The sequence below is a fragment of the Pan paniscus genome, chromosome 10, assembly GCF_029289425.2.
Source record: "Pan paniscus chromosome 10, NHGRI_mPanPan1-v2.0_pri, whole genome shotgun sequence".
NCBI lineage: Eukaryota > Metazoa > Chordata > Mammalia > Primates > Hominidae > Pan > Pan paniscus.
In genome coordinates this window covers 14,349,386-14,372,891 of record NC_073259.2, presented here as the reverse complement: position 1 = coordinate 14,372,891, position 23,506 = coordinate 14,349,386, and the positions used below count along the sequence as shown (strand labels likewise).

General features: G+C 44.9%; 1 protein-coding gene and 1 long non-coding RNA gene across 7 annotated transcripts in view; one reads left to right on the top strand and one right to left on the bottom strand.

Annotated features, from left to right (window-relative positions):
• The window catches only part of A2ML1 (alpha-2-macroglobulin like 1), a 55,966-nt gene extending 33,577 nt beyond the window's left edge, over positions 1-22,389 (bottom strand). For 2 of the 6 annotated variants that reach the window (XM_055095361.2, XM_055095362.2), the window contains exon 1: positions 63-1,980. In XM_055095361.2, coding sequence (XP_054951336.1) covers positions 63-197 — 135 coding nt within the window. In that variant the 5' untranslated portion in view covers positions 198-1,980. Of the gene's footprint in view, positions 1-57; positions 1,981-2,012; positions 2,241-3,843; positions 4,012-6,171; positions 6,282-6,936; positions 7,052-7,823; positions 7,951-9,054; positions 9,140-9,734; positions 9,895-10,366; positions 10,388-15,276; positions 15,330-21,155; positions 21,319-21,672; positions 22,011-22,327 lie in introns of those variants that run through there. The other 4 variants (XM_057299375.1, XM_057299373.2, XM_057299374.2 and 1 more) reach the window with 4 other exon arrangements.
• On the top strand, positions 10,867-21,147 carry LOC117975370 (uncharacterized). The gene is made up of 3 exons (XR_004665597.2): positions 10,867-13,895; positions 14,353-14,395; positions 15,100-21,147. It is a non-coding gene; the product is annotated as an uncharacterized LOC117975370 (long non-coding RNA).
• Positions 22,390-23,506: the final 1,117 nt, after the last annotated feature.

Here is a 23,506-nt window from a genome sequence, read left to right as displayed (position 1 = left end):
CTCTGCATCCCTTCATGAGGAGAGGTTCCTTTCACAGTTCAGAGCCCGGGTCAATACCTCACCCAGCATCCACTAGCTTGACAAATGCAGGATGCTGCCAACGGGTCCCGGTGGCTCCTCCTGCAGTTGCAGGTCTGGCTGAGAACCACGCAGGTGGTTGGGAGGAGTCTGACAGCATAGAAATTGTTCCTCACCATAGATAACTGTCTGCCATTTCTTGAAGATCTCCAAATTTTATTTTCTTATAATCTTTGTAACAGAAAGTCAGTGAAAATCTATCCTCATAAGTGTTTTTTAATTACAGCTCAATTTAAAATTCAGTGGAAATAATTTCATCCTAAACCACCCTGAGCCCTTCTGACATTGAACCCTCTAGAGGAGAAATCTCCTCTTCTAACTCCCCCTTCCCGTCCACTCTCACTTGAAACAGAACTCGGTGATCTTGTTTGCAAGCAGGCTCTCATCCCACGCTCCTGCAGGGCTCCAAGGTCGGTTCCTCAGACGCCTGCCCAGCATTAGCCATTCCACGTGGCTCAGCCCTAACTTCACTTTTCTCCTACACCTCCCCACACTTCGGTCCTGAAGACAGAGCCCACTTTATCACTGGACTTGTTATTTTCCACCTATCTTTTCTCTTTTCGTTGTATTAGGATGATTTTTTTTTTTTTCACTTAACGACAACACTGAAACCATGGAAGCTACTGCAATGATCCAGAGGGGGAGAAAGTCTCTCATAGACTGAGAGGAGGATAACGGAACAAAGAGGCTCCGAGCCATCAAACCTGAGGTTTCCATTCTACTTCCTGACTGTCACCAAGGTGACAGGAAAGCTGCTTATCCTTATACATTGCTTTCAGGCTACCAAGTTATGATTTTATTTCCCCAATGAGGCTGCTATCGATGTGAATTTAACCCTATATCATCTATTTGATAATATTGACTAATGGAACACAGAATGAAATGTATCCTGGCTGGGCTCGGTGGCTCATGCCTGCAGTCCCAGCACTTTAGGAGGCCAAGGTGGGCAGATCACCTGAGGTCAGGAGTTCAAGACCAGCCTGGCCAACATGGCGAAACCCAGTCTCATATAAATTAAAAAAAAAAAAAAAAGTATCCTGAGTCCCATCCCTCCCCACTCTCCCTCCCAACCACCCAGCTGGTTTTGTTTTTGTTTTTGTTTTTTTGGTCCTGGCCAGCACTATTTTCTCAGGTAATTCCTCATTTTATTTTCCCACACAATTTTCCTGTGTTCCTGCTCAGAATCTCTTTCTTCCCCCAATGTTTTCCATCTCTTACACCTATACTGGGCCATGCAGTATCTCATAGCCACATAGGAATATTGAATACTTGAGGCCGGGCGCGGTGGCTCATGCCTGTAATCCCAGCACTTTGGGAGACTGAGGCAGGTGGATCACGAGGTCAGGAGATCGAGACCATCCTAGTTAACATGGTGAAACCCCGTCTCTACTAAAAATACAAAAAAAATTAGCTGGGCGTGGTGGCGGGTGCCTGTAGTCCCAGCTACTTGGGAGGCTGAGACAGGAGAATGGCGTGAACCTGGGAGGTGGAGCTTGCAGTGAGCCAAGAACACACCACTGCACTCCAGCCTGGGCAACTGAGTGAGACTGTGTCTCAAAAAAAAAAAAAAGAAAAAAAAAAAAAGGAATATTGAATACTTGAAATGTGCTCAGTCCAAACTGAGATACGCTTTAAGTGTAAAGTACATACTGAGTTTCAAAGACACCGTTGAAACAAGAATGTAAAATATCTATTAAAACTTTTTATATGGCTTTCGTGTTAAAATGTTAATATTTTGGATATAATGGGTTAAATAAAAAATACATTTAAAATTAATGTCAACTGTTCTTTTACTTTTTTAGTGTGGCTTTAAAATTGTTTTTAATTAGATGTGCATCTGCAATTCAGATAGCCTAGGTGCACCCTCTGGCTGACTCTTCTCATTCTCTTTCCTTCCCAGCATACTCTCACCCGTCCCCGTTTCCCGGTCTCACATAGTAGGAGAAGCTGATCTCTTGGTCAGGGCTTGCATCGGCCGGGTCGATGTAATAATCCACCAGCACTTCCTGGGGCTGGCCACATTTCAAGGGGCCGTTTAGCCGGTGGATGCCAAGGAAGCTGCGGGTTGTGCTGTAGAAGGGTCTCAGGTGCAGGTAGGCATTTTGGTAGTAACGTGGCACTTGTTCCGGATTATATACTAAGTCTTCCATTTGAAACTTTCCCTGAGAATAAAAGAGAGAGAGAGAATTTTAGCATGTGCCCCAACCATAGAAACCCCACGGACTTGTTACGGTTTTCAAATAGAGCGCTTTCTCTCAAATCTTCACTGCCTGAGAATGGCATGTGGGTATGTCATCAGCGGTCCAGCCAAGGATGGATAAAGAATCCATAAACGTAGTTGTGTACAGCAATATTTTGATATGTAGGAGAGCGACAGAAGGGCTGAATTATAGTTACTAAATGAGGGGAAATTGCGGGTGATGTATCTTCACAGATATTCCTGGGATAGATGAACATGACTTAGATTATATAGAAATCAAAGATCATATTTCAGGGATAAGAAAACTAGGCACAGAAGACACTAAGATTGAAAAATAATTATTTCTGAGTAACTGAGTCATGCCTAGAGTAAAGAAATAGTCAAATTAGCCACAAGGCAAGTAGTATGTGTTTGCTTAAGTCCTGAGGTTGAACGATCTCATTAATGGCTCCAATTCCTCACACGCACCCCGCCCCCTCCGAGATCAGCATCCTTTAGCATGTAGTCTTCCAGTACCCTCCTAGTCTGACTGTGGGCCCACTGTTTGATTTGTTGGGAATGGGGTGTTAACATATGCAACAGGGGCCGGGTGCGGTGGCTTACGCCTGTAATCCCAGCACTTTGGGAGGCCAAGGCGGGTGGATCACGAGGTCAGGAGATCGAGACCATCCTGGCTAACACAGTGAAACCCCATCTCTACTAAAAAATACAAAAAATTAGCCAGGCGTGGTGGCGGGCGCCTGTAGTCCCAGCTACTCGGGGAGGCTGAGGCAGGAGAATGGCGTGAACCCGGGAGGCGGAGCTTGCAGTGAGCCGAGATCACGCCACTGCACTCCAGCCTGGGCAACAGAGTGAGACTCTGTCTCAAAAAAAAAAAGAAAGAAAAAAAATATGCAATATACAGAGGTTTGGAAAAGCCCTGAACATCAGCTTTTGCACTTGCACCTCATCACTGCCATAAGAATATACCTGGGCTAGCTGGCTCCTGCATGAGAGGCATATGTAGCACCAGCTTATGGCCAGCCGATCTGCAGACAGTTCTGGAAATCGAAATCAGCAGAGCTGCCTGACTGAATGCCCCAGATGCACAAGCAGTGAATGCTTTCTGCTGCACGATACTGAAGTTTTTAGCTGTTTGATAAGAAGCATTGTTGTGGCAGTTGATAATCGATACTTATAAGTTATCTAGAATCTAGAGTTCTCTTGTTTGCTGTTTTTATTAAGTAATGATGGGATGGGAAGGGGAAAGAGAAAGAAAAAGACTCTGAGTCACCTATTCCTCCCTGCTCTAACTTCATATATAGATAGGATCAGATAGAGATGGGGGTAAGTTAAAAGATGTATTAGTAGAAATAGTAGTTTTCTTCTAAGTAAGGACTATTTATTTGATTGATATTAAAAACAGAAAGCATCTAAGGAAAACTTTTTGTCAACTGGAGAGCAGGACTTGTGAGTGAGAGAGATGTAATTCCAAGCAGAGGGGAGGATAGGAAACAGGAAAATTCTGAAGTTTTCCTTCAGGGAAGCCTTCCTTTCTAGGAAGCTGGTCCTCCGTCCATGCTTACCTCCAGAGAAACGTCTGTCCCATTCCAACCGGATGTCTCCAAGGTAAAGGGAGCCAGGCCATTGTTGTCAGTAACCAGGGTCTGGTTGAAGGTTCCATTTGTGCCATAAATCACCAGAAACACTAGATGGTTCTTGAGGAAGGAGTCATCATGGCCCCTAACTCTTATCTGAAGGACAAAGATCATTACAGATTAGAATTAGGTTTGGAGTAAGCTTGAGTATGAGGTAAAGTGAAATATTAGGTTGGTGCAAACTAATTGCGGTTTTTGGCACTAAAAGTAATAACAGAATTTCTAAGAATACATTTCAGGAAAGAGTCTTGAAAAAGATAAATGTGATTCAAGCTTTTGAACTAGGATCTGTGAGGAACCGAAAAACAAACAGAAGTAACAGCCCAGAGCAGAGCTAGATTTGCCCGGCGGCTAATGAAGCTTCAGGTCTCTTCATATGCACAGGCTCCTTCAAAGGTTCTGCACGTTGTTTTGCTTTCTTTTTTCTTTCTTTCCTTCCTTCCTTCCTTCCTTCCTTCTTTCCTTCCTTCTTTCCTTCCTTCCTTCCTTTCTTCCTTCCTTCTTTCCTTCCTTCCTTCTTTCCTTCCTTTCTTCCTTTCTTTCTCTTTTTTTTTGAGATGGAGTCTCAGTCTGTTGCCCAGGCTGGAGTGCAGTGGGACGAGCTCGGCTCACTGCAACCTCTACCTCCTGGGTTCAAGCGATTCTCCTGCCTCAGCCTCCCAAGTCGTGGGACTATAGGCCTGTGCCACCATACCTGGCTAATTTTTGTATTTTTAGCAGGGACGGGTTTTCACCATGTTGGTCAGGCTGGTTTCGAACTCCTGACCTCGTGATTCGCCCGCCTCACCTCGTGATTCGCCCGCCTCAGCCTCCCAAAGTGCTGAGATTACAGGCATGAGCCATTGTGCCTAGCCTATTTTGCTTTCTTTTTCTTAAAGCAAATCCCCTACCCTCCCAAATTGTGTAATCCTTAGGCTCTAAAAATAATTTGTACCCACCCTTGGTCTAGAGAAATGATAACTGAGGAATAAATGCATCTCTATGTGTGCAATATTATTGTGTGGACCAGCTGTACAAGAAGTAAAGAAAGATAAGCTGAACAAGAGAGAAATTCAGTTAGATAGCAGAAAGAAAACATTAGCAAAGAAAATTTAATTATGTATTTATCTTTTTTTTTTTTTTTGAGACAGTCTCGCTCTATCGCCCAGGCTGGAGGGCAGTGGCATGATCTTAGCTCACTGCACCCTCGGCCTCCTGTGTTCAAGCCACTCTCATGCCTTGGACTCCCGAGTAGCTGGGATTATAGGCATGCGCCACCATGCCTGGCTAATTTTTGTATTTTTGGCAGAGACAAGGTTTCGCCATGTTGGCCAGGCTGGTCTCGAACTCTTGGCCTCAAGTGATCTGCCCACCTCAGCCTCCCAAAGTGCTAGGACTGCAGACGTGAGCCACCACGCCTTGCCGGAAATTTAAAATCTCTAAAGAAAATTGCTAGTCGGGCACAGTGGCTCACTCCTGTAATCCCAGCACTTTGGGAGGCCCAGGTGGATGGATCACCTGAGGTCAGGAGTTCAAGACCAGCCTGACCAACATGGAGAAACCCCATCTCTACTAAAAATACAAAATTAGCCAGGCATGGGGGCACATGTCTGTAATCCCAGCTACTCAGGAGGCTGAGACAGGAGAATCGCTTGAACCTGGGAGGTGGAGGTTGCGGTGAACAGAGATCGCGCCATTGCACTCCAGGCTGGCCAACAAGAGCGAAACTGTCTCAAAACAAAACAAAACAAAAAAACAGAAAGAAAAACAAAATTGCTTACAGAGCTATACATGGCTGTCAAGGAACGTTTCATATTAACCTTGCCTAGATGCAGGAGACCAGGCTGGATGATTTCTCTAGAAACCCTGCAGCTCTTAAATATGAAGATTTAGACATTAGAAGATCAGCCCCTGGCATTAGAAAGACCCCTAAGGTGTCATTAATATTCAAGGCGCTTCTTCTATGGGATTAGGGGCAGCACAGCATACAGAGTGGAGAGTGTATACCCCGGAGGCAGGCTTCCTGGATTTGGTCATAGTTCCCATCTATTTGCTGATCACCTTGGAAAAATCACTTAGCCTCTGTTGCCTGTCTCATTATCCATAAAATGGGGCCAATACAGTGTCTGCCTCATTGCCTTATTGTAAAGATTAAAATGAATACACATAAAGTACTTGGAACAGCGCTAAGTTAGCTATGTGGCTATGGCTGCAGGAAGGAGGCAAAGTAGATGGTTATGCATTTTTTTGTCTATGCAGAGAAAAGTTTTAACATACCTTCCCACTGAAAGGGAAATTTGGATGGTAAAAATTGCTGGTGTCTTCAAAGGTCATTGATCCCATTTGTGGAGAAATGTAGATATTCTGAGTGGCATTGGCCTCCACACCTGCAGAGGGAAACCAGATGTATAAAGATCTAGGCACCTGATATTCTCATCTTCATGTTTAATGTCAAGTCTCTGAGAGAATGGTGGCAGAGGGATGAAGTTGAATGTATTTCTGGCCAAAGATCCAAACCAACCTCACCTCCCCAATCTTTTGGAGAAGTATGTAGTATTTCTTCTTCTTTTTTTTTTTTAAGATGGAGTCTCGCTCTGTTGCCCAGGCTGGAGTGCAGTGGCACAATCTCGGCTCACTGCAAGCTTCACCTCCTGGGTTCACGCCATTCTCCTGCCTCAGCCTCCCCGAGTAGCTGGGACTACAGGCGCCCCCATCACCATGCCCAGCTAATTTTTTGTATTTTTAGTAGAGACAGGGTTTCACCGTGTTAGCCAGGATGGTCTCGATCTCCTGACCTCATGATCTGCCCGTCTCGGCCTCCCAAAGTCCTGGGATTACAGGCGTGAGCCACCGTGCCCGGCCCGTAGTATTTCTTATAGATGGCAAGATGGGATCTGGCATTTCCCCTTGACTATGAACTAGGAACAAGGTACCATCCAAACACTCAAGAGGGTAGGTCTTGTATACTTGGAGTAAATCTGTCCCTGGGACCAGCCCTTTTTCTTTCTCTTTTCTTAATGAGCCAAGGAGCACCCTACTTACCTGTCCCTTCCTCCACAACAGTAGCCACAATATTGATTTGATGGCTGTACGCATATCCAATGAGGTCAAAGGTGGCCATGTCCACAGGTGCTGAGAAGCATCCTGTTTTGTCAGTCTAGTGAGGTGATCAGAGACAGAGATAGAGAGCAGATGAGGAATCTAATCTCTACATCCATTTTATAATGTTCTGTAGAAGGAAATAATTTCTCATCTCCACACTTCAGTTTCTAACATAGAAAAACTCTCCTACAACATGAAGTATACACTTGCACATAGATAATCATGAAATGACTTTGAAGCTCCAAGATTTGGGAAAGGGAAAAAGAAATGCCTTCAAAACTGGAAAATTGTACCTTACTGGGGTTTAGGTCAATTTCTTGGTTCCAAGGCAGACTCTAAAACACTCCCTGTTTAGGATAAAGATCCCTGCTTTGTTCTTTGGAACTGGGATGATAATTCTGGGAAACGCTTTCTACTTTGGGCTGTTTAGCTCTTTTCTAGATTGTTGTTTCCTTACGCTTTGGGACATGTGGATACGTTCTTTTTTTTTTTTTTTTTTTCCAGTAGGGGAGGGGGACTGAGTGTTGCTCTGTCACCCAGGCTGGAGTGCAGTGGCACCATCTCGGCTCATTGCAACCTCCGCCTCCCGGGTTCAAGTGATTCTCCTGTCTCAGCCTCCAAGTAGCTGGGATTTTCAGGTGCACACCACCATGCCCAGCCAATTCTTTGAATTTTTAATAGAGACGGGGTTTCCCCATATTGGTCAGGCTGGTCTCAAACTCCTGACCTTGTGATCCACCCATCTCGGCCTCCCAAAGTGCTGGGATGACAGGTGTGAGCCACCGTGCCCGGCTGATAGGTTCCTTTTTAACCTGTCATTTACTCACCTGTCCAGAGAGGTTCCTGCATTTGTCAGGTAGCTGTTCCAGTTCCACCTCTCGATACCAGTAAGTATTTGCCTTCTGACACACAGATACCTGCACTGCCCCTAGCATGGGCTTTCCGTAGGTGTACCTAACCAAGAAAAGCATAAGGAGTCAGAGTTGGGAAATTCCACTTGAGATCCAACTCTTCCCCCAAACACCACTTCTTCCCTCTCACACTCCAGCCTCTGAAAGACAGCTCTGACAATCCGGGCCAGTGCAGTGGCTCACGCCTGTAATCCCAGCACTTTGGGAGGCCGAGACAGGTGTATTACTTGAGGCCAGGGGTTCAAGACCAGCCTAGGCAACATGGCAAGATCCTGTCTCTACTAAAAATACAAAAATTTGCTGGGCATGGTGGCTCACACCTGTAATCCCAGCTTCTCCGGGAGGAAGAGGCAGGAGAATCGCTTGAACCTGGGAGACAGAGGTTGCAGTGAGCTGAGATCTCCCCACTGCACTCCAGCCTGCGCGACAGAGACTCTGTCTCAAAAAAAAAAAAAAAAAAAGAAGAAAGCAAGCTCTGACAATCCTACCTTTTTCTAGCTCTCTTCCCCTTCCCTACTTTACTCAGTCTTAGAGTAGACCCATTTCCACAATTAGCACCATACTAAGGACGGAAACAGTATCTCTCTTTCTCCTGATCCCTATTTATCTATGGGATTCAATATTGTGTCTTGTAAAGACTAAATCAATAATAGTATCTGAGTGAGCAATGGAAAAAAACAGCAGAAACACAACTATAAAATATGTTCTTGGCTGGGCGCGGTGGCTCACGTCTGTAATCCAACACTTTGGGAGGCCAAGGTGGGCGGATCACCTGAGGTCAGGAGTCCGAGACCAGCCTGGCCAACACGGCGAAACCCCATCTCTACTAAAAATACAAACATTAGCCAGGCATGGTGGCGCGCGCCTGTGATCCCAGCTACTCTAGAGGTTGAGGCAGGAGAATCGCTTGAACCCATGAGGCGGAGGTTGCAGTGAGCCGAGATCACGCGATTGCACTCCAGCCTGGGAAACAAGAGTGAAACTCTGTCTCAAAAAAAAAAAAAAGGTCTTGGATAAGCCATGACTCTGAATTACATAAAATACCCCAAGTTTTGGCCCACCCATAATCCCACATCCCATGTCATCCCTTCATCATGTCTCTCGATGCATCTTTAATCTCCACCAGATCCCAAGCTTCTGCTCTTACCTACAACAAATTTTTACTAAGAAAGATTCCTGCACCGTTGATAACTCCTTGGGTTCCACCACTTCCACCTTAAACTTCGGCAGCACTGAAGAGAGTAAAAGGAGAAATGGAGAAAGCACTGGAGGAGGAATCAGTCAGACAGGCAGTGAGCAGAGGGGTATAAACAGTGAGAATTAAATTAACGGATCTAATGAAGGAGGCATTATTTAGGTAGCACGTTCCTGAAGTAATTAGCTGGTTCAGCATCGATTCAAAAATGAATAAATAATCCTTTCCCAGAGTACATTTTACTCCACCTTTGCTGATTTTTTTTTTTTTTTTTTTTTTTTTTTTTGAGACGGAGTCTTGCTCTGTCACCCAGGCTGGAGTGCAGTGGCGTGATCTCAGATCACTGCAAGCTCCACCTCCCAGGTTCATGCCATTCTCCTGCCTCAGCCTCCCAAGTAGCTGAGACTACAGGCACCTGCCACCAAGCCCGGCTAATTTTTTGTATTATTAGTGGAGACAGGGTTTCACTGTGTTAGCCAGGGTGGTCTCGATCTCCTGACCTCATGATCTGCCCGCCTCGGCCTCCCAAAGTCCTGAGATTACAGGCGTGAGCCACTGCGCCCGGCTCCACCTTTGCTGATTTTAAGATGAGATTATGCCCAATACTTTGGCCTGTCCATTCCCCCACCTACCATATTCCTCCACACTGAAAGTACCAAAGGTCTTGCCCTCAGCCACTGCCACAGTGTAGGTGCCCAGCATTGCCTCTGGTGCCAGTTGGAAGGACAGGTCTACAATGCCTTGCTCAGGTACCACTTCCAGCCACTGTGCAATCCTGTTGCTATTTGGATCCTGTCCAATAGAGAAACTGCATGATGTGCCTGCCCGTTTGCTTCCCACTCTGCACTGCAAAACGCAGGTAAAGAAGCAAAAGGTAGGTAAAGAACCCCACCCATTGTTCATGACCCCTGTGGTCTGTGTCCAGGAAGAGCAGCTCCCTGTGTTATTCATAACTTTCTTTATGGCAGAATGAGGTAAATATTTCTATAGATCCAGCCCCCATTTGGTAGGAAATCTTGTGGATTTTAATGATCAGACTAAGCCCTCTAAAGTGTTATCTCCAGTTTTAGAAAGTGTGAGAGACCAGGAGGGCAGAGGCAAGAAAGCAGGCACAGCTTAGGTGGATGTGGGCGCTTGGTGCTGGGCAGAGTCATGGGGCTCTGGGCCAAGATCTCAGAGTTGCTTCTGTCTTCAAGGTGTACCACCAAATTCTCATTCTTCCTCTTCCACAACTGACAGAGAAGAGAAAGAAACTTCCATTTACCTGTAGTTCCACCAAGGAGTACTGAAAAGGAAAACCAGATAATGCGGGTTAAAGAAGGTTGACAGCAATAAGAATAAGTTTGCTGAAAGCAAAAGTTCACAAAGAATTCTTCCTTTCCCTCTTGCCCATTTCTTCATTTCTTCCTTTCTGAATGGCTCTTTTGTGCCCTGAAAAGAATAACAATGGGGGCACAGACTTCTTGGGAGGGAAACAAGGCAGGAGGAGGGGAAGAGTGGGGGCAGGAATCTCAAAGGAATTGCCAGTCTCCAAAAGATTTGAAGAACTGGAGCGTCAGACCAGTCTCAGTGCCCTGTGACTGAGCTCTTGCACAAGAAACATGCCCTAAAAGAAGTATTAGCACCAGGGGGTTCCTCAATGTTTAAACCTCTTCTTGGGAGCCAACCATCTCCTGGCCTCTTCCTTTACCATCTGAATGCTTGTGGGCAGGAACCTTACTTTCAAGCATTGCAAATAATTATTTTAAAAATTGTTTGAAATAGTTCCATTGGAGAATCATGTATCACTTTCCTGAAGACAGTAGTTGCTAAATAGATGTGAAAACCATTAAGTTTGTGAGGAACAGGTCATTGTGCTTGCAACTAGATGAGATTGAGAGCTGGAATTCAGTGAATAGCAGGAGAGGGGCTCAGAGAGACTGCAAAGGTATTCAAAAGAGAAGACCAGTTTGGATCTAACTTGGAAAGAAGAGAATGAAATCAAGACAGTGCTTGATTTTTTAATTCTTGGGCCAAGTGTCATGTGATGCCAACCAGTGAAGAAGCTGAACCACTAAATACAAATATCAGCCTTGATAGTAGGGATAATGGCAATTCTTCAAAAAAAGCCAAAAAATAAGGAGATCTAAGGATCAAGATGAGCTAGGACTTCCACAAACCTGGGCTATATAAACATCAGGAGGAGAATATCACTAAGATTGCTATAAATTTCCGTAAAGTCAAAACAAAACAAAACAAACAAACACTTCTTTAGGCCAGACACGGTGGCTCACACTTGTAATCTCAGCACTTTGGGAGGCTGCGGCGGTCGGATCACCTGAGGTTAGGAGTTCAAGACCAGCCTGGCCAACATGGTGAAACCCCTCTCTACTAAAAATACAAAAATTAGCCGGACATGGTGGCACATGCCTGTAACCCCAGCTACTCCGGAGGCTGAGGCAGAAGAATCACTTGAACCCGGACAGCGGAGGTTGCTTGAGCCGGGATCATGCCACCGCACTCCAGCCTGGGTGACAAAGTAACTCAAAAACAAAATACAAAACAACAACAACAAAAAACACTTCGATAACAAAGTACTTTTCTCACACACGGATCAAGAATCAGGAAAGACATCAGTTGGCCAGAAATAGGCTCTGGAAGAAAATAAGTGTTTCACTAGGAAAGTAGCATTGCTGAGGCCAGGCATGGTGGCTCACGCCCATAATCCCAGCACTTTGGGAGGCTGAGGTGGGCAGATCACCTGAGGTCAGGAGTTTGAGACCAGCCTGACCAACATGGTAAAACCACATTTCTACTAAAAATACAAAATTAGCCAGATGTGGTGGTACATTCCTGTAAACCGAACTACTCGGGAGGCTGAGGTGGGAGAATCCTTTGAACCCAGGAGCGGGAGGTTGCAGTGAGCTGAGGTCCCGCTACTGCACTCCAGCCTGGGCAACTCAGCGAAACTCCGTCTCAAAAAAAAAAAAAAAAAGGAAAGTAGCATTTCCGACTGGAAGTTGCCTGGAGTTTCTGAATAACTGAGTATAGCAATCAAGTTAGACAGGGTCAGTTAATATCAGGCTTACTTTACTTGTTTGGGGATTAAATACTGTGCTGTGTAAATGAAACTGACTTTGCAAAATTAAAACTGAGGAAATGATGACAGTGAAAGAAACCAGACCTAACCAAACACTATCTTGCTTCTAAGCAGTTCCACTCCTCTCACCTTAGGTACCCTCACTACGCCCCCTCTCAGCAGGAAGAAGCCAGAACAATCGACAGCCTTTTCCCATCTTCCTAGCCCACACCTGAAGATTAAGGTGTTATAAAACCCAAAGGGAGGGACTGAAGCCGCCTTTGCAAAATTGTAACTGAGGAAACTATGAAAGTGAAAGAAGTCAGACCTAACCGACTCCATCTTGCTTCTAACTTTTAAGCTGTCCTTGTGGATTCCTGGGTGTAAGCCAGACTAACTTTGGGAAGGAATTCAGTTCATGGTTTGACTCTGAAACAAAATTGATAACAGCCCTTTCCCAAAAAGACCCCCTTCTTGCCCGGGGACCAGTCTGCCTTTGCAGGACTAACAAATTAGCTACAAGATTAGAAATTACACTTTAGGGGTCATGCAGCCTCTGACTCCAAGAGTCTGAACCTCTTCAAATTGCTCTTGGGGATAACATGACTGTTGTAAAACCTAAGATCAGTGCCTGAGATGTTTTGCAGACCTTGCATTCAGTGGATCAGCTGACACCACCCAGATCAGTAATCTGGCTCAACCAGTTCTGCCATCCCACCCAGGAGGAGGAAAACAGCAAGAAAACCTCACTTTGACCATCTATGACTCCATCTCCAACCTGACCAATCAGCACTCCCCACTTCCCAAGCCCCTACCTGCCAAATTATCTTTAAAAACTCGATTTCCTGGCCAGGCACAGTGGCTCACGCCTGTAATCCCAGCACTTTGGGAGGCCGAGGCCGGCGGATCACTTGAGGTCGGGAGTTCAAGAACAGCCTGACCAACATGAAGAAACCCCGTCTCTACTAAAAGTACCAAAATTAGCCGGGCGTGTTGGCGCATGCCTGTAATCCCAGCTACTTGGGAGGCTGAGGCAGGAGAATCACTTGAACCTGGGAGGCAGAGGTTGCGGTGAGCCGAGATCGCGCCGTTGCACTCCAGCCTGGGCAACAAGAATGAAACTCCGTCTCAAAAAAAAAAAAAAAACAAAACACAAAAAAACTCGATTTCCAAACGCTCAGGGAGACTGATTTGAGTAACGGTAAAACTCCAGTCTCCCGCACAGCCGGCTCTGGGTGAGTTACTCTTTCTTCATTGCAATTCCCCTGTCTCGATAAATCAACCCTGTCTAAGCAGCAGGCAAGGTGAACCCATTGGGTGGTTACATAAACACAATTTTTATTCTAGCTTTCTTGGTAAAATTCCTTTTGTTAATCTCAGTGTTTCAACTGAATTTGGAGGGAGGGCTTGGCTGGAGAAATAGAGTGGGGAAAGGAGTAATTTCACAAGAGAAAGAGCCTAACTGCAGAAAACAGAACACCTGGAGGTAATCCCTCATCATTTCAATCGTAACAGGGGTAGTTAATGAGATCACCCCTGAGGGTAAGTGAGTCTAAAATAGTGCTGCTGCGGGCCACGCTTTGAACCCAGCACTTCCTTGTTGCAGCTCTAGAGAAAACAGTCTGTGAAGAAGTAAGCACGCAGGCCAGGGGCAGTGGCTCAGGCCTATAATCCCAACACTTTGGGAGACCGAAGCGAGAGAGGCCAGGAGCTCAAGACCAGCCTGTGCAACAAGGTGAGACCCCCCGCCCCCCACAACTCTACAAAAAAATAAAATAATTAGCCAGGTGTGGTAGTGCACACCTGTGGTCCCAGCTCCTGGGGAGACTGAGATGGGAAGATTACTTGAGCCCGGGGCAGGGTCAAAGCTGCAGTGAGCCACGACTGCCACTGCACTCCAGCCTACGTGACAGAATGAGACCTTGTCTTAAAATGTTAAAAAAAAAAAAAAAAAAGTAAGAAGTACTCAACGTTATACCTACCAAAGAAAAGCTACAGGTGATGGGAAGGAGGAACTAAAAGGAAATCTATATTGGGAAAGAGAGTAGCGGGTAGGGCATTACCAATCATAACAAGCTAATAACTCCCCTGCACAGAGGGAAAGGAAACAGCAGCTCTGAGAACACAGAGATGGAAAATGGAAATCATGCTTTCTCTATGTTTATCTCTAAAAGTTTCGTTTGAATACACAGGCTGGGACAGACGGAAGAGGAAGAAAGCAGGGGTGTCCGGGAGGTAAGTGTCTCAGAAGCATGTAGAAATGACACATGCTCCAACTTGAAATCAAACCTGTGGTAAGGCTTATGATTCTAGGGATGGGGAGTCCAAGGAAAAATCAAATATTCGCAAAATGTTGCTACATTTTAAGCTTTGGCATGTATTTATTTAATGTTGCCTTGAGAGAATTACCTACTTTGTAAATTATTTTGCCTCATAGAAACAGAGTGGGAGCGGACATTCTCCTTTCTGCCTTAAAAAAAAAAAATACTTTTGTCACTCCTGAAGAAAAGGTCTTGAAGTTTGCAAAAACTCTTAAAATGAAAGGGGGCTGAGCATGGTGGCTCTTGTCTGTAATCCCAGCACTTTGGGAGGCCGAGGTGGGTGGAACACTTGAGGTCAGGAGTTTGAGACAAGCCTGGCCAACATGGTGTAACCCTGTTTTTACTAAAAATACAAAAATTAGCCAGGCGTGATGGTGCGCGCCTGTAATTCCAACTATTTGGGAGGCCGAGGCAGGAGAATTGCTTAAACCCAGGAGGCAGAGGTTGTAGTCAGCTGAGGTCACGCCATTGCACTCCAGCCTGGGCCACAGAGCGAGACTCTGTCTCTAAATAAACAAATAAATAAAATAAAATGACAAGGAGCATAATCATCTCTCAAGAACCTGATTAATGTGTAGATACTGAAGCTGAGAACTGGTTACCTCTGCTTATTCCTAGGCTGATTTAGGCTAGCTCCCTGAAGCTAGTCCAGCGCTTCCAGTCCCACACACACGGCAGTCTCCAACCCAGAGGGCCTCGCCTTGCCACGCCCAGGCTGAGGACTTCCACCCTAGAGAATCTCTCATCCTTTCGCCTGTTCTCCCTGCGCCACTCCTTTTCCTCCTCCCAACTCACCTTGTCATTCACTGGAACGAAGTTGCTATCCATGGTGACAATGCGGAAATACACTGGAAAGGAACAGGCATCATTAGCAAAGGGGATGTTTCCTGGCTCAGAATTTTTTTTTTTTTTTTTTTGAAACAGGGTCTCACTTTGTCACCCAGGTTGGAGTGCAGTGGCACAACCGTGGCTCACTGCAGCCTCAAACTCCTGGGCTCAAGTGATTCTCCCACCCCAGCCTCCGGAGTAGCTGGGACCACAGGCAGGTGCCACCACACTTGGCTAATTTTTGTAGAGACAGGGTTTCACCATGTTGGCCAGGCTGGTCTATGAACTCCTGACCTCAGGTGATCCACCTGCCTTGGCCTCCCAAAGTGCTGGGATTTTAGGCGTGAGCCACCGCGCTCGGCCTCCTGCTCAGAATCTTTCCTCTATCCCTCCTCCTTCCTCACACATGCTCTGAGTCAGCAAAACCCCAACAGGTTTTACTTTTTTACAAAATCTGCTCTGAGAGTGGGGTAAAGTCCAAACACAGGCCTGGAGCTCAGGAGGCAGAGCAAGAGGCAGAATAGAAGCCTCCATTGACCACCCTCCTCATCCCCCACAGGAACACCAAACTGAACAACTGCCCACACAAAACAGCACTGTCGTAAGAACTAAAAATCAGATGAGTGATCACAGTGCCTGGTTTTAACTTCATATCACTGAAAGAGGCACTGAAGAGGGTAGAAAAGACACACTTGAATTGCTGATTCACCCCCCTCCCCGCCATCTCCCAGCAGTGACTGTGGTACAGAGACAGAATCGATGAGCTTGAGGGAAGGAGAGCACAGTGACTGTGGGACTTGGCTTTAGAACGCAGTGCTGCCCAATCACAGGGGAAAGCACACAGGGCAGAACTCAGCCAGTGCCCATGGAGCGAGCATTTAGACCAGCCTTAGCCAGGGGTGAACTGCCCATCCCAGCGGTTGGAAGTTGAGTTCCGATTAGCCCCTGGGGCTCTGAATACTCAGCAGTGATAGCTGGGCAGTACTTGTCGCGGGCCTTGGGTGAGACTCAGAGACATGCTGGCTTCCAGTGATTCAGCACATTCCCAGCTGTGGTGACTATGGGGAGAGACTCCTTCTACTTGAGAAAAGGAGAGGGAAGCGTCAAGGGGACTTTGTCTTGCAGCTTAGGTACCAGCTCAGCCACAGTGGGGTAGAGCACCAAGCAGGTCCTTGGGGTCCCCAGTTATGGGCTGTGGCTCTTGGATGGCATTTCTGGACCTGCTGTTTGTCAGAGGAGAGCTCACTGCCCTGAAAAGAGAGTCTCAGGCCAGGCACCATTCACCACAAGCTGGTGAAAGGAGACTTTGGGCCTCGAGAGAACACTGGAAGTATCCAGGCAGTACTCCTGTGGGCCTGGAGTAGTGGTGGCCACAGAGAGAGACTCCTCTGTGAAAAGGGGAAGGAAGAGTGGGAAGGACTTTGTCTTGTGGCTTGGGTGCCAACTCAGCTGCAGTAGAACAGAACACCAGGTAGATTCCTAAGGTTTCTGACTCCAGGCCCTGGCTCGCAGATTACATCTCTGGACCTTCCAGGGTCATGGGGAACTCACCACCCTGAAGGGGAGGACACAAGCCTGGCTGGCTTTGTCACCTGCTGACTGTAGAGCCCTAGGGCCTTGAGCAAACATGGGCAGTAGCCAGGTACTGGTTACCACAGGCCTTGGGTGAGACACAGTACGGTGCTGGCTTCAGATCTGACGCAGTGCAGTCCCAATGCTGGTGGCCACAGGGGTGCTTGTGTCACCCTCTCTCCAGGCAGCTCAGCACAAAGAGAGAAACTCTGTTTGTTTTGGAGAAAGTAAGGGAAGAGAACAGGAGTCTCCTCCTGGTAATCTGGAATTCTTCCAGATCTAATCCAAGACCATCAAGGAGGTACCTCTATGAGCCTTCAAGAGCCACAGAGATACTGAGCATGGGGTCCTCCCTAATGCAGATGAACTGCAGAGTCCAAACACTGAGATTACGACACCCAAGTCCCTTCAAATACCTGGAAAGTCTGCCCAAGGAGGACAGGTACAAACAAGTCCAGAATGCCAAGACTACAATAAATACCTAACTCTTCAATGCCCAGACACCAATGAGCATCCACATCAAGACCATGTTGGAAAAAATTACCTCACCAGATGAACTAAATAAGGCACCAGCAACCAATCTCCCAGAAACAAAGATAGTGATCTTTCAGATCCAGAATTCAAATAGCTGTTTTGAGGAAACTCAACAAAATTTTAGATAACACAGAGAAAGAATTCAGAATCTTATCAGATAAATTTAACAAAGAGAAAAAAAAAGAGGTATTGACTTTAAAGAGGAGGTAGAGAGAGAAAATGAGATGGAAAGTTTATTCAAAGTGAAAATAACAGAGAACTTTCCAAACCTAGAGAAAGATATCAATATTATTATTATTATTTGAGACAGTCTCACTCTGTTGCCCAGGCTGGAGTGCAGTAATGTGATCTTGGCTCATGCGACCTCCATCTCCCTGGTTCAAGCGATTCTCCTGCCTCAGCCTCCCCAGTAGCTGGGATTACAGGCACGGGCCACCATGCTTGGCTAATTTGGTATTTTTAGTAGAGACAGGGTTTTGCCATGTTGGCCAGGCTGGTCTCGAAATACTCATCTCAGGTGATTTGCCCACCTCAGCCTCCCAAAGTGCTGGGATTACAAGCATGAGCCACTAAGCCCAGCTGAGAAAGATATCAATATTAAGTACAAGATTATAGAACACCAAGCAGATTTAGCCCAAATGAGTCTACCTCAAGACATTTAATAATCAAACTCCCAAACATCAATGAATAAAAAAAAAAAAAATCCTAAAAGTGCATGAAGACAGACGTGGTGGCTTACGCGTATAATCCCAGCACTTTGGGAGGCTGAGTGGGGAGGATAACTTGAGGTCAGGAGTTGGAGACCAGCCTGGCCAACATGGCAAAACTCCGTCTCTACCAAAAATACAAAAATTAGCCAGGGGTGGTGGTGCTCACCTGTAATCCCAGCTACTCGGGAGGCTGAGGCAGGAGAATCACTTAAACCCAGGAGGCAGAGGCTGCAATGAGCAACCATTTATTGCATTCCAGCCTGCACGGCAGAATGAGACTCCATCTCAAAAAAACAAAAAAACAAACAAAAACAAAAATTAGCCGGGCATGGTGGCGCACGCCTGTACTCCCAGCTACTTGGGATGCTGAAGCACAAGAATCACTTGAACCCAGGAGGTGGAGGTTGCAGTAAGCAGTGATCCCGCCACTGCACTCCACAGCCTGGGCAACTGAGGGAGACTCTGTCTCAAAAACAAAAAAAATTCAGTAACATTTCTATATGCCAACAGGGAACAATCTGAAAAAGAAATTAAGAAAGATAATTCCATTTACAATAGCTATAAATAATATAAAATACCTAGGAATAAACTTTACCAAAGAAGTGAAAGATCTCAACAATAAAAACTATAAAATACTGATGAAAGAAATTGAAGAGGACACACAAAAACATGAAAAGAGATTTCATGTTTCTGGATTGGAAGAATTGATATTGTTAAAATTCCGTACTACCTAAGGCAATCTACAGATTCAATGCCATCCCTATCAGAATATTAATGACATTCTTCACAGAAATTCTACATCCTAAATCGTAGGACTTTTGTAAAAAAAATCATAAAATTTTTATGGAACCATAAAAGACCTAAAATAGCCAAATCTATTCTGAACAAAAAGAACAAAGCTGGAAGAATCACATTACATGACTTCAAATTATACTGCAAAGCTATAGTAACCAAAACAGCATGGTACTGTCATAAATACATAGACCAATGGAACAGAATAGAGAACCCAGAAACATGTCTACGGTGAACTCATTTTTGACAAAGGTGACAAGTGTATACACTGGAGAAAGCACAGGCTCTTCAATAAATGGTTCTGGGAAAATTGGATATCCATATGCAGAAGAATGAAACTAGACCCTCATCTCTCTCCATATAGAAAAATCAAGTCAAAATGGATGAAAGATTTAAATCTAATACCTCAATCTATGAAACTATTATATATAAGAAAACTTTGGGGAAACTCTCCAGAACATTTGTCTGGGCAAAGATTTCTTGAGTAATATCCAAGGAGCACAAGAAACCAAAGCAAAAATGGACAAACACGATCACATCAAGTTAAAAAGCTTCTGCACAGCAAAGGAAACAATCAACAAAGAGACAACCCACAGAATGAAAGAAAACATTTGCAAACCACCCATCTGACAAGGGATTAATAACCAGAATATATAAGGAGCTCAGACAGCTGTATAGGAAAACGTCTAGTAATCAGATTAAAGAACCGGCAAAAAGATCTGAATAGACATTTCTCAAAAGAAGACATACAAATGGCAAACAGGTATATAAAAAAGTGCTCAAATCATTGACTGTCAGAGAAATGTAAATCAAAACTACAATGAGATATTATCTCACCCCAGTTAAAATGGCTTTTTTCCAAAAGACAAACAATAATAAATGCTGGTGAGGATGTGGAGAAAAGAGAACCCTCATACACTGTTGGTGGGAATGTAAATTAGTACAACCACTATGGAGAACAGTTTGGAGGTTTCTGGAAAAAACTAAAAATAGAGCTTCCATATAATCCTGCAAGCCCACTGCTAAGTATATATACAAAAGAAAGGAAATCAGTATATCAAAGACTATCTGTGCTGCCATGTTTATTGCATCAGTATTCACAATAGCCAAGATATGGAAGCAACCTAAGTGTCTATGAACAGATGATAAAAAATGGATTAAAAAATGTGGTACACATACATAATGGAGTACTATTCAGCCATAAAAAAGAATGAGACCCCATCCTTTGCAACAGCATGAATGGAACAGGAGGTCATTATGTTAAGTAAAATAAACCAGACACAGAAAGACAAACTTTCCATGTTCTCATTTATTTGTGGGAGCTAAAAATTAAAACAATTGAACTCATGGAGATAGAGAATAGAATAATAATTTTTAAGTGTATGGACAAAATAAGGTAAAAGGAAAAAAATTTTTTTTGAAAGAGAGAGAGAACAGAATGATGGTTACCAGATGCTGGGAAGGGTAGTGGTGGGCAGGGTGAGGGGTGGGGTGGGAATGGTTAACGGGTACAAAAATATATTTAGATAGAATGAATAAGATCTAGGGATCTTGTAGTTTTTAGCACAAAAGAGTGACTACAGTTAACAATAATTTATTGCACATTAAAAAATTACTAAGAGAGTATAATTGGATTGTTTGTAATACAAGGAAATGATAAATGCTTGAGGTGATGGATACACATGTACCCTGATGTCATGATTACACACTGTGTGTGTGTATAAAAATATCTACCCCATAAATATATATACACCAGCTATGTACCCACAAAAATTTTAAATAAAAAAATAAAAAAACCCAAACATAGTTTCTTTTCAGGGTGCCTGACTTTGAAATCTCAGAATGAAGTGCCCCTGTAAGGACAAATGAACAAATACAAAAACAAACAAACAAAAAAACCCCACTAGCTCAAGCCAAATGCCCTCAGTGCTTTCTTAGCCATTTACAAGCAGCTTGTTGTAAGGCCCAGCAACCCAGTTATACTTGCCAAATTCTATTCCAGAAGAAATGTGTACTTTTGTTTTAGATACACAAACTCAGTAGCAGCCCCCACCTACTTCTCTTGCTTGTGTAGCGCAGCATGTATTCAACACTTGTAATACTTAATCCCCCCAGATTTTCCTCTCCTCTGCACTCCTTGTTTTCCAAAGCCTACTGTCAAACCACAAATCCCCTCTTTACCCCTGTGCACAGCGGTTTCCCCAGGTTTTAGTCGAACCCCAAATATGTGACTCTTACCTTGCTGCCCTGGGGTGTAGAGAGGTTTGTCAGTCTGTACAAAGGTGCCACTCCCCTGCCTCTGAATTAGAACCTTTTTCTTCTCCTCAAAGCTGATGTTATTTCCAACTCCCGACACCCGGATTGTGGCCACTTCTTCTGTGCCACCAGCAGGAGGTGGTACCTGACCAAGAAAGGGGACTTCTGGGGAGGAGTAAGGGATTGGGGGAACAGAATCAACTGGTCTCAACCCAACAGTGAGTTAAAGGAAAGAGCTGAGTTAGATGGGGGTAGCAAGGATAGAGACATAAAACAAATTACCACGAGGAAGAATTAAGGTCAGGAACTAAAGGGAGAAATCCTAGGTCGAGGAAACTGTGGGTGAGTTATAGCCGGGGATTGAGGTTAAGTTGAGAAAAAATAGGTTTAGAGGCCATGGCAAAAGATAACAGAAATTCTACTTAAAGTAGATTATAGTGAGCCTAGGGAGGAGAATAGGCAAGTAAGGGATTCGAGTGAGGGCTGAGTCTGTGCTTACAAGAAAGGAGATACAATGTAAGTGCCTCTTCTTCAGTCCAGAGTATTCTAGCAACTTCTGGGTCTTGTCCTTGGTCTCCAGAGTAACCGTGAATTTAACATCACTGTACCCAGGGCTCAGGTCCAAACAAACCTTCTGAACGGAGGGGAAATTTAGCCGGGCTGGTAATGTCACCAGGTAGTTTCTATTAAAGGAGCAGAAGGATTTCAGGGCAATAATGATTCATTCGCTCGAGGAAAAATCCAGCACTCTCCTAAGCGCTCAACAAGTAGCAGTGAATTAGACAGACCAAGCCCCTGCCTTCCTTATGCGCCTCATTTTCTACAAGAAGCAGAGGGGCAACGACTCAGTGCACAGTCTTCAACTTCCGCCATCAGGAGGCCCTCACCGAGAACACATGCCTAGAGCACCAAGGAGGAAATTAGGCCTATTTCAGAAAACAGGGCACATTTTAATATTTATCTTTTTTAAAGCTTCCTCTTCATGCGTCAGCCTCCCTCTCTGGGTAAAGAATCAGTGGAACCAAAGAAGAGAAAAAAGGAGGAGGAAATTAAGATAAACCAAAGTTGATCTCCCCATCTCCATATAAATGTTTGAGAAAGTTAGGCGAAGAAGCCGCTGCCCTAATAAACCAATTCTGACACCAAGCACTCACGGAAGTTCTTCTGCAATGGCTGGTGATAGGGCCAACATTCCTAGAAGGAGCTGAGCCCACATCTTTGTGGGTGAGACAGATTTTTCCAGGGTCAGGGGCAGAGATCGCTCCGCGTAGCTTTATATACTAATTCCAGGTAGGGTGTGCAGTGATGACTGATGCTATAGTCAGTCACCTCCTGGCACCTGGAACATAGGAGGACTGTGTTCCTCCTTCTGTAACCACCAGGTTAGGTGGTGGACCAGGGTAGGGCCACTATTCACTTCTTTAAAGTTGTTTCTGCCTGGAACATCCATACTGGTTCAGCCAGTTTTGGGGGAAAACCAGAGCTGAGTATTCATAATGGTAAAGCTCTCAGAACATATTTTGAACTCCTCCCTTTTTTTCTGGTTTCATTCCAATTCCTGTTCTCATTTAATGTCCTTATTTTCTTTTATTATTCAATTAAGGTGTAGTTGGGAACACGGGTATGAGAACAGTATCAATAGAAAAGCAGTAAACTTGGCCGGTCACAGTGGCTCACGCCTGTAATCCCAGCACTTTGGGAGGTTGAGGTGGGCAGATCACCAGGTCAGGAGTTCAAGACCAGCCTGGCCAACATAGTGAAACCCTGTCTCTACTAAAAATACAAAGAAAAAAAAAATCAGCTGGGCATAGTTGTGGGTGCCTATAGTCCCAGCTGCTTGGGAGGCTGAGGCAGGAGAATCGCTTGAACCCGGGAGGTGGAGGTTGCAGTGAGCCGAGATCATGCCACTGCACTCCAGCGTGGGTGACACAACGAGACTCTGTCTCAAAAAAAAAAAAAATTAATACTACTCAGTATTGTTGTGACTGTATGGAAATAGGGACACACACAGTCCTAGAGAAAATAGAATGTGGATAACTTTCTCATGGCAATTTTGTAATACACACCAAAGCCTTTGAGATTTGCATATTCTTTCACTCAGCAACTCCTACTCTGGAAATGTTTCTTAATGAGGAAAAAAAGGACAGCATGCGTGTATGCACAATTGTAACACTGAGTTTTTTCACACTGTTCTTTCTTTTTTTTCTTTTCTTTATTTTTTATTTTTTTGAGGTAGAATCTCACTTGATCACCCAGGCTGGAGTGCAGTGGCACAATCTCAGCCCACTGCAGCCTTGACCTCCTGGGCTCAAGCGATCCTCCCACCTCCACCT